Source organism: Canis lupus, chromosome 29 (genome assembly GCF_048164855.1).
Source record: "Canis lupus baileyi chromosome 29, mCanLup2.hap1, whole genome shotgun sequence".
NCBI lineage: Eukaryota > Metazoa > Chordata > Mammalia > Carnivora > Canidae > Canis > Canis lupus.
The window spans coordinates 32,524,141-32,534,852 of record NC_132866.1 but is presented as its reverse complement, the minus strand read 5'-3'; the positions used below and the strand labels follow the sequence as shown (position 1 = coordinate 32,534,852).

General features: G+C 48.7%; 1 protein-coding gene across 4 annotated transcripts in view; it reads right to left on the bottom strand.

The window, feature by feature from the left end:
• Window positions 1-4,789: 4,789 nt before the first annotated feature.
• Window positions 4,790-10,712, bottom strand: part of PDLIM1 (PDZ and LIM domain 1) — a 47,527-nt gene continuing 41,604 nt past the window's right edge. For all 4 annotated transcript variants that reach the window (XM_072805971.1, XM_072805973.1, XM_072805974.1 and 1 more), the window contains 2 exons: window positions 5,743-5,860; window positions 4,790-5,304 (listed from right to left, as the gene is read on the bottom strand). In XM_072805971.1, the coding sequence (XP_072662072.1) occupies window positions 5,118-5,304; window positions 5,743-5,860 (305 nt within the window). In that variant the 3' untranslated portion in view covers window positions 4,790-5,117. The remainder of the gene's footprint in view (window positions 5,305-5,742; window positions 5,861-10,712) is intronic.

Below are 10,712 nucleotides of genomic sequence, written 5' to 3'. Positions count from 1 at the left end.
GACTGTTCCACTGAACTTCTTCTTAAAGGGGAATTTTAAGAGGCCCCCTTAAAATTTCTTGCAGAGCTGGTTTGGAGGTCACATATTCTTTTAGTTGCTGCCTGTCTTGGAAGCTCTTTATCTCTCCTTCCATTTTGAATGAGAGCCTTGCTGGATAAAGTATTCTTGGTTGCATGTTCTTTTCATTTAGGACCCTGAATATATCCTGCCAGCCCTTTCTGGCCTGCCAGGTCTCTGTGGAGAGGTCTGCTGTTACCCTAATACTCCTCCCCATAAAAGTCAGGGATTTCTTGTCTCTTGCGGCTTTAAGGATCTTCTCCTTATCTTTGGAATTTGCAAGCTTCACAATTAAATGTCGAGGTGTTGAACGGTTTTTATTGATTTTAGGGGGGGATCTCTCTATTTCCTGGATCTGAATGCCTGTTTCCCTTCCCAGATTAGGAAAGTTTTCAGCTAGAATTTGTTCAAATACATATTCTGGCCCTCTGTCCCTTTCGGCGCCCTCGGGAACCCCAATTAAACGTAGGTTTTTCTTCCTCAGGCTGTCGTTTATTTCCCTTAATCTATCTTCATGGTCTTTTAATTGTTTGTCTCTTTTTTCCTCAGTTTCCCTCTTTGCTATCAACTTGTCTTCTAGGTCACTCACTCGTTCTTCCACCTCGTTAACCCTCGTCGTTAGGACTTCTAGTTTGGATTGCATCTCATTCAATTGATTTTTAATTTCTGCCTGATTAGCTCTAAATTCTGCAGTCATGAAGTCTCTTGAGTCCTTTATACTTTTTTCTAGAGCCACCAGTAGCTGTATAATAGTGCTTCTGAATTGGCTTTCTGACATTGAATTGTAATCCAGATTTTGTAACTCTGTAGGAGAGAGGACTGTTTCTGATTCTTTCTTTTGAGGTGAGGTTTTCCTTCTAGTCATTTTGCTCAGTGCAGAGTGGCCAAAGCAAGTTGTATTGGGAAAAAGAGAAAAAGAGAGGAGAGAAAGAAGGAAAGAAAAGAGAAAGAGAAAAAAAAAAGGGAAGAAAAAGAAGAAAAAAAAACGAAAAAAAAAAAAAGAGAGAAAGAAAAAGAAAGGAGAAAAAAAGGGGGTGGGGGAAGGAAACAAATCAAAAAGCAAAACAAAACAAAAACAAAAACAAAAACAAACAAACAAAAAAAGAACCACCGGGGAGTATCTTCTGATTCTGTGTTCTTTAAGTCCCTTGGCTTCTCCTGGAAGTTGTCAGTCAGTCTAGCTGGTGTTCTGGGGGAGGGGCCTGTTGTGCTGATTTTCAGGTGTTAGCAGTTGGGGGAGCTGCTGTGCCCCTGCCTGGTGCAGGGCTCAGTGGGGGTTGTTTGCCCCGTGAGGCCGCAGGAGGAACAGCCCCAGTGGCGGGGCAGCTCTGGGAACCTGGATTCAGCTCCGGCAGGAACTCCGTCTGCAGGGCCTGGAGGCCCCGGGGCGGGGCCGCTGATCTGCTCAGCTGGGGCAGGAGCGTCCTTGCTGTCCTGGGCCCTCCCGGCCTCTGCCTGTCCCGGGGGAGGCCAGATCCTGGGCTGTGTCCCGGCGCCCTGTGCTCCGGAGCCTGCGCTGTTGGATTCGCGCTCCCGGGCCGCGCAGCCCCCTCCGCGGAGCCACCGCCCGAGCCCCCCGAGCTGCTCCTGGAACCGCGCAGCCCCCTCCGCACGGAGCCTCTTCCTCTGCCCGAGCCCCTCCGAGCTGCTCCCGGGGCCGCGCAGCCCCCTCCGCGGAGCCGCCCCCGAGCCCCTTCAGCTGCTCCGGGTCCCGCCGGGTCCAGCCGTGCGCGCTGCAGCCCTTAGGGAGCTCGGCGCACTCTCCTGGGCGCGCAGTTGCTGTTACTGTCCCGGGGAGCCCGAGGGCATCCCCGCCCTCCTGGGTCCTGCTCCAACTCCCCGCGAGCCCCTTTCCCCCGGGAAGGTCGGTGCAGCTCCTGCGTCTCCGGGACGGGGCTCTCCTGTCCTGGGGACACTCGCCCCGGCCTCAGCCCGGCTCCTCGCGGGCCCCTCCCCCTTGGAGGCCTTTGTTTCTTTATTTTCTTTTTCCCCGTCTTCCTACCTTGATAGAAGCGCAAACTCTTCTCACTATAGCATTCCAGCTGGTCTCTAATTCTCAGGCCGAATTCATAGATTTTCAGGATAATTTGAAGGTTTTCTAGGTAGTTTGGTGGAGACAGGTGATTTGGGGACCCTACTCTTCCGCCATCTTGCCCCTCCCCCCGGTGGACTACTTTTTAAGCTCCTGTTTCTCTTGTAGCATCTCACAAACCTCAGATTCTTGGCCTACACCAAGGTTGCCAAGAGTGTAATGCTTTCATCTGTGAAGAGTGTATGGAAATTCATGATGTGTCAGAAGTTAGAAACAATTCACCATGCATCTCCCTTCAGAAAACATTAAACACAAATCTCAGGATATATACATGTAGCCACAATGGAATAAACTTTCTCTTAATTCAACAGATGTTTTTGCCAAGGTTTTGAAGTATTTTTATCACCAGAACTGGCTGTTGCTTCAATGCGGTGTCTTCTGCCAAATTGTTTCAGCAATTCAATTCCTTGTCGGCTTAATCCCATTGGCTAGAAAAGCTCTAATTCTTTTCCAATTGATTCAATGACATGGCACCAAGAGAATATTTAGAGGGAGGAGGGTAGTGGGCCACAACCTAACCACCGCAACAAATCCCCTGAAGCTCCCAGTCCTTGGCCACAGGCATTCTTCCAGAGCAGAAACCTCAGCGTTTGCTGTAACTTCCAGCACATGCTCATTCATGACTCAATACATTCTAATTCTCATTTGCACAGAGTCCCTGGTTCCCCACCCATGAAATCGCCTGTTAGTAGGGTTTATCATGTTCTCACAGCAACACAACAAATATAAGTGCATTTTGTAAAGTACCATCAGTATAAGGGACCATCATACCTGATGTAATTTCTAGATGCTACTCTTTCCTCTAGAGCAGCGCTCCCGGAGGTGGATGATGGGGCAGCTGAGGGAGCGAACTCAGCTCATGCCTGAGGGATGGGGGACACCAGGCTGCACCTGCTACACTTCCTCCTGCCATTGTGCACTCCTGGCATAGAGGAGTGGGGCTAGCAGAGTTGACAGGTCTCCTGCTCTAGGGGCCCACTGCAGAGGGAGACGCTCTCTGTTGTCTGGCTGAGGAAGGAGACAGGAGGAGGGCAGCCCGAGCCAGCCTGCTCTGTGTTAAAAATCTGCCTCAGATCCAGTGATTTCTCCCCACTCCCGCCTCCACTACCCTGTGCCAGTCTTTCCATTCCCCACCTGGACCAAGGCAGTAGTCTGGGCCTAGTTTGTTTCCCTCTTGCCCATGATGGTGAGTTTTTGACATGGAATAAAACCAGCCATTTGAATGGGTCAGTTTAAAGTATGTCCTTGTGAAAAAAAAAACCTCCAAATAAATCCCATCAAAGAAAAAAAAAATTCAAAGTTTCTGTCATGGTTGTCACAAGTTGATTTTCCTAGGAAGCAAACTGTGACCTGGTGGTTAGTGTGAGGAAAGTTTAGGAGGGGTGCCCTTGGGACCACGACCTGGGGTGGTGGGGGTGGGGGAGGGAGGGAAGTAGAATTGGGCAGGGGGAGAAGTTGGCTATGAGCAATACAGCCTGCATGAAGGCCTCAGCTGACCCTTTCAAAGCTCTCCAGGGCTGGGGCAGGGGGCCAGGCCCAGATATGCCTGCTTCCCCAAGCACTGGACCACCTGAGAAAGGCGATATGCACAGCCTCTTCAGCTCAGACACTCTGGAAGAAGGCTGATGGACGTGCCCTCTGCCAGCAACTCTCCTGGCAGCTCAAGAACAGAGTCCTTGGGTTCTGAGATGGTATCTGAGTGATGCAGCAGGTGTCAACTTTCAGTGTCATGCAACTTCTGAAGGCAGCCCCGCCTACGTTCTGGTGGGCCAGCTTCTCCTGTGGGAAGCTTAGAAAAGGAAGGTCACTGAGATACAGCCTCTGCCCCTTAAGACAGTTGATAACTCAGGCTCGTTAACTCCAGTTTCCATCACACATTCTAAATTCCCTTCACCCTCACCCCGTGCCTGTGTGTCTGAGGCTTACTTGACAGTATGACCCAGAGCCTCATCCTTGCAGGTCCCTAACCACTGGTCCCATGTCCTCCTTAAGCTGTGACTGCTGAACTTGTCTATTTGCCATTAAAATGCCACAAGGGACTACCAAGAGGTGTCTGGTATCATGTAGGTGATATCCATCCTCAGTTTGCTTCCCTTCACAAAGGAGAGGGGCTACGGTGGCAGCAACCAGCCTGGAGAGGGACTCATTAGGGAATATATATTTTTTTACATATTTTATTCATTCACTCATGAGAAACACAGAGAGAGACATAGGCAGAGGGAGAAGCAGGCTCCTGGCAGACAGCCCGATGTGGGACTCGATCCCAGAACCCAGGGATCACACCCTGAGCCCAAGGCAGACGCTCAACCGCTGAGCCACCCAGGTGCCCCTCATTAGGGAACATTCTAAGGCCAGCTGGTAAAACTCCCGTCCCAGAACAACCAGATAGAAAAGACATTGTTTCATTAAAACATAATGAGGTTGATCTTATGTTAGCACCAGAGAAAGATCATCTGGAGCAAGCTTCTAAGAAAGGTGAGAATATGGCTCATTCAGATGACAATCTTTTCACACCTGGAGAAGGCCTGTGAGGCTCAGAGAAGCGCAGAACCCAAAACAAGAGGGGAGGCCTCGGGAATCTCACCTGGCTTGAGACAGGAAAGAGGACGCATGGGGAAATGACAGAGACACCACACCGCCTTGGAGTCTATAAATTTATTGAGTAAAAACGAATCAATGTCAAACATATTCAGTTCGGTTTGGTTCAAATGTGGCTGATGTCCATCTGCAGCAGAAATGAACTGAGGTAAAGAGAAGACCCAGGGATGCTGGCAAGGGGGCCACTGAACAAAACAATCCTCTGTTAATTGTAAAAGCAGGCGTCACACAGCCAGTGAGTCAGTTAGCAGAGGCAGGGAGACGTGGTGTTTAATGAGCAGGGATAAAACCAGAGTCAGCAAGAACTTTCAAGAGAGGAGAGGGCCAGAGCATTTAGAGATCGAGTTGCAACAGGTGTGGGCCTGCCGGTTCACTTGGGGAACACTGTGACCACGTCGTAGCCTTCAGGGGGTGTGACCCGCTCCCGGGCGTGCTTTTCACAATAGATCTGATCCTCTACGAAGAAGTGGCCCTTCTGTTTCAGATTTGTGCCACAGTCAGTGCACACATAACACTCAGGGTGACGGTGGCGGTCCCGGAGCTTCACGAACACGCCGCTGCAGGGGGGAGGGGGGAGGCAGGAAAGGGCTCCGTTAGTGACAAGCACCTGCGAGAAGCATCATGGCCTTGGGGGCACGGGGTGGGGGTCCTTCCAAGAGGCCCATCCACAAGTGGATCAGGGCCTCAGACCCGGCCTCCAGTCACAAAGCAGCTGCTCACTCCTGGGCTCCACAGACATTGCTCCCGAAGCCCTCCTGCTTCCACGGAGCAGCCCTTATTCTGGCGTCACATCATTCAACCCTTAAGGTTCCAGGGCCAAGGAAAACCTTCACACCTGGCTCTGGACAGAGGGCCTACGTGGCCTCCCTGCTCCATTTTCCAGGCAGGAACTCTTCCCCATCACACCCAAAATGTACAGCATCTGGCACTTTCCACATCAGCATGGTTTACCAAGCCTGCAGGGCCTCCAATGCCTGGGCGAGGCTGATACTCACACAATGCCGGTGCCACATTTGTCACACATGGGCAACTTCTGGGCGTTTCCAATAGACGCAGCCACTTTGGTGACCGGAGCCTTAACACTTCTGAAACCTGATGGCTTGTTGGGATCCCCTATAACAAGGAAAACACTTGGGTTGGCCAGGAAGGGTGGGATTGCACAAATTTCATTTAGCTTTTTCAGAGTCACTTATACTATATTCCAGCAAGTTCCTGGAATCCAACAGACCTGACTCTGCTGCGTGATCCTGAAAAAGTTACATAACCTCTCTGGTCCCCAGATTCCTTTTATATAGAGGAGATTATTTTTCCCTTCACAGTGGCACAAAAAGATTAAAAAATACACAGAAAGCCCTCCCACAGTACCTGGCAAAAAGTCAGCCCTCAAAACACAAATTACATTTCATTCTAATTAGATGCACGCACATACAGATTTGGGAGCTTAAAAATGACTTATACAGTTGGAATAAATAAATAAATTCTCTGATGATCAAAAGACAATGTATTAAAAAAAAATGACAGTGTATTTAGATGCTGAAAGAAACCATATCACAAGAAGTACAAAATCATTACAGTTGAGCATCTACAAGCAGCCAGATAAAACTCCCCTGCTCCACAGTAGAGAAAGCAACCTTCCTGCCATCAGCCTTGTATGCATAAAATAAGCTCCTAGTCGCTGGGTGCTGAACCAAAGCCCAGTCCAGCACGTCTTCAGAGCCCTATATCATGGTAGCTATTAACAACAGCAGGCTATTAAAATTATTGTATTTATTCAGCTGGTTAGCAGTACTGTTGTCAGCTATTTACACGTCTCTGTGACTGGACTGCTAATTCCCGGGACACCAGAACCCTGTTTTATATACTTCATAATACTGCACAGAGCCTAGCATGAGACTGATGAGTGAATAATAGAGGCTAAATGAACAGTAAAATGCCGTGACAGATACTTGAGGGTCCCTACCTTAGTCCAACATACTGTGGCCCCAGAAGCCAGAGAAGTCTCTACACCAGTGGTTCTGAACAGGCATCTGTGAGCATGCCAGGCACCAGGAAAGATTTCCTAAAATTCAGAGACCAGGCTCTTCCCCAACGCTGCAGAAGGCACATCTCCAGGTACAGGGCCTCAGGAGACCCTGCTCTATGTCCCTGGTTAAAACCCACTTCTTCAAACTGAAGCAGCAGTTCTAAAATTCATTCTGTGCATCAGAATGATGTGGAAGGCTGACTCAAGGCCCTGCAGCTTGCTGGGCCTCCCCACCAGTTTCTAATTCAGTGGGCCTGAGGTAGGGTCCATGAATTTGCATTTCTAACAAGTTCTCAGGTGCCACTGATGCTACTGGCCCAGGAAACACATTGAGAACCACTGGACAAGAGCAAGAAAATGGTCTTCTGTATAAGGTGAGGGGGTGAAGAAAGTCATCCTGTAGCTGCAGCCAGGCTGGGCAATCCTGGGGCTGACAAATGAGGGGTCTGGTTCTCTTGTTCTTTTAGAAAATAAGTCCCCATATGTTGACCTAAAATTGATATGAATTCAAATAAGGGGCATTTATAATTAGTTAAGATGGTAAATTGTATATTTTGTCCACAATTACGTATACCGTCCCTACCCTTGCCACACATCCCAGTAGGATCGGTGATTCTCTACTGGGGGTGATTTTGCCCCTCAGGGAAGTTTTGGTTGTCACAACTAGAGAGCAGTGCTTCTGGCCACTGGGTGGAGGCCAGGGGTGCTGCTCAATGTCCTAAAATGCACAGAACAGCCCCACAACAAGGACTTATGTGGCCCCAAATGCCTATAGCACCAAGCTGAGAAACCTTGTTTGGTCCTGTCCCCATGTAGCTTCCAACCTCTGCCTAAAAACAGCAAGGCCCCAAGAGTGACACCTCCCTCTGCTGGGCTCCTGGAATGGGAAGACTCATGGAGCTACGCCCAGCCTTGCCAAACTGGGCCGATCCATAGCCCGATTGGCAGCCCCCATAGAACATGAACAAGAAATGCATCCTGCAGCCCACTGCTGGCTAATGCAAGCTGACAGCTGGCTGGGGATATTTTGATGCCTTATGGAGACTGGTAAGAGGGAATATTTAAAAGCAGCCCATTTTAAATGTCCTATCATGGATGTTGATGGCATGGTCTCTCAGGGTTCCCCCATTAATGCAGGGATGCATCCTGCGCCAAGAAACTGATCGACACAGATGTCCATCTGGAGACACAGGAGAATGGGCAGATGTCAGGAGGCTCCAGAGTTTCCATTGTTTTCAGCCAGAAGCTCTACAGTTAGGCTTAGGCTTGGGGCCCAGTCCCCATCCCGCCTCCCCCCGTCAGGTGCCTTTGGTGCTTTGGTAATCCCCAAGTCCAAGTACGTTTTTGCCTTCCCAAACCTTCCTCCCTTCCTTGGCCACAGTCCCAACTTTGTTACAGACTTTTTTGTGTTGTAATTTTAAAAAATACTGCATTGAAGTATCATTTTTGTCTTGATTATTGAGGTTTTTGGTGACTCCTTAAATTCTATACCCAAGGCAAATGCCTCCCTCTTTGTCACCCTAATCCTGGCTCCCTACAGGGATCTCAGAAAGGCCTGGGTGGCCAACATCATGACTCAGGCATCCCAAACAGTCTCATCCTCATGTGCGGGCTCCTGCTGCTGGAGCCACCCGGGCTGCCTACCCTGGGAAAGAAGGAAATGCAGCATCTCTGTGGCATCTCTGCATACCCAGATGGCTTGGAAGGGAAACTGACTGCCCAGGGAACCAGCTCAGTGAGGTTGTGGTCTCAGATGATGGGGCTGTTTTTCACATAATTCATTTGATCAGCAGAAAATTTACCAGAAAAGCGTTGCATTTGCAAGAGGGCAGGAGAGAAGGAAGGAAGAATATGAGAGCCCAACTTGGTAGGAGAATCCATATCTCTTTTTCAAATAAAGAGAAGTAACTGGACGAAACCGGAGCCAGAGGGCAGCCCCGGTGGCGCAGCGGTTTAGCGCCATGCCACCTGCAGCCCGGGGTGTGATCCTGGAGACCTGGGATCGAGTCCCACGTCGGGCTTCCTGCAAGGAGCCTGTTTCTCCCTCTGCCTGTGTCTCTGCCTCTCTCTCTCTGAATAAATAAATAAATATTTGAAAAAAAAATTAAAAATGACACACACACAAAAAAAAACGGAGCCAGAGCGTGGTGGTGGTGGGGGGCCACCTGGTTGGCTCAGTCAGTAGAGCATAGACTCTTGATCTCAGGTCATGAGTTTAAGCCCCAGGATAGGTGTAGATATGTTTTTTTAACAAAGAAAGAAAAACAAACAAACTGGGCACAGCTTGAGAAGAGGCAGCTGTGTGCAGGACATAGCCAACCAGCAGCAGTGTGTTCAGCCCCGCAGCTCCACCTGCTGGCTCCATTTTCTTTTCTCACTTATAGACAATACTGCAAACCCAAAGAAATTTCATTTTGTCCTTCTGAACAAGCTTACAGTAAAAATATTAGCCCCCTTTAGACTCCGGGAAGCTACAAAAATTTCCAAATTTCTCTTTTTTCTGTGGAAATTTGCACGTCAAAGCTTTCTGGGAAAAAAAAGTGAAAATGCCTTCAGTAAAGCCCCTTTTTAATCCACTTTTTCTCTATCCACTTCACTGCTCAACCACCTTCCGTTGGTCCACATTATCAAAGAACCCAATTCATGGTCCTTAAGCAGCTGGTGGTCTTCCAGGATGGGACTCCAGGATGTGAGGATTCTCCTGCAGCCCTGGATACCTTGATACTTCCTGAGCATGTCATCTCAGAGCCCCTGGTGCCCACTGTGTTTTCTCAGTCCTTGATGCCTCCTTCTAAGTTTCCTCTTGTTAAAAGTCCCCTTAAATGGACGAACGGATGATAAACAAGATGTGCTATAGGCACATTGTAGAATATTCAGCCTTCAAAAGGAAGGAAATGCTGACACCTGTTACCACATGGATGAGCCTCCAGGACATGATGCTTAGTGAAACAAGCCAGTCATCAAAGGCAAATGCCATAAGATTCTACTCCCAGGAAGTGCCTGAAGTAGTCAAATTCATGGAAACAAAGTAGAATAGTTGTTTCCACAGGCTGGGGGTAGGGGCTCTGAGGAGCTAGTGTTCAATGGGTACAGAACTTCAGTTCTGCAAGACAGAGTTCTGTGGGTGGGCAGTGCTCATGACTGCACAATGGTATGGATGTAACTACTGCCACCAAACTTACACTTAAATATGTTCAAGACAGTCAATCTTATGTTAGCTATAGGTCACCACAATTTAAAGAAAAAAAAAGTATCCTTGTTCCCTGCAAATTTGGCATTTCATCCAGAGCAAGATAAAGTTTGAGAAACCTTGGGCCCTTTCACCTAGTCCAGAGGCTGAATTTCACCCAAAATAAGAAGACCCACGTTTTCGGAGGTTTGTTGGCAAACCCTGCTGCAGCCAAGCCTCCCATGTGGGCCTCACTGACAGTGGGCCTGGCGCTTTCCATGCACCATTTCCCTTAACACTCTAAACTGTCTGTAAAGTAGCCATTTATTAACCTCCCTCCTGGGACATGTGCAGAAATTAGGGCTAAGAGAGATGGGCAGCCTGCTTGGGGTCTCTACGTCACAGGCAGAGACCAGATGCCGGTGCTGCTGGAGCACTGCTGCTTCATGAACCTGAGGCCTTCCTGAAATACGGTAGCCCTCACTGAGTGCTTTGTTACGGACCAGACACTGCTCTGAACTTCGACCATTTCATCTCAAATAAAAATAGGCATTTGCGCTCCTTCCCCCGAGAGCCTTCTGCATGTATGTGATGGATGTATGGACTGGAACTTATACTGTTCTATTCAGTAAAACTTTACTGCAACTACATATTAAGAGATATGGAAGAGACTATAAAATCCATTATCTCCTTTCTTTTTAGCAAAATTTTTATTTTCTTTGGAACAAGAAGATATCCATCCCAAGGAGGAAAGAACTATAATTCCCAGACTC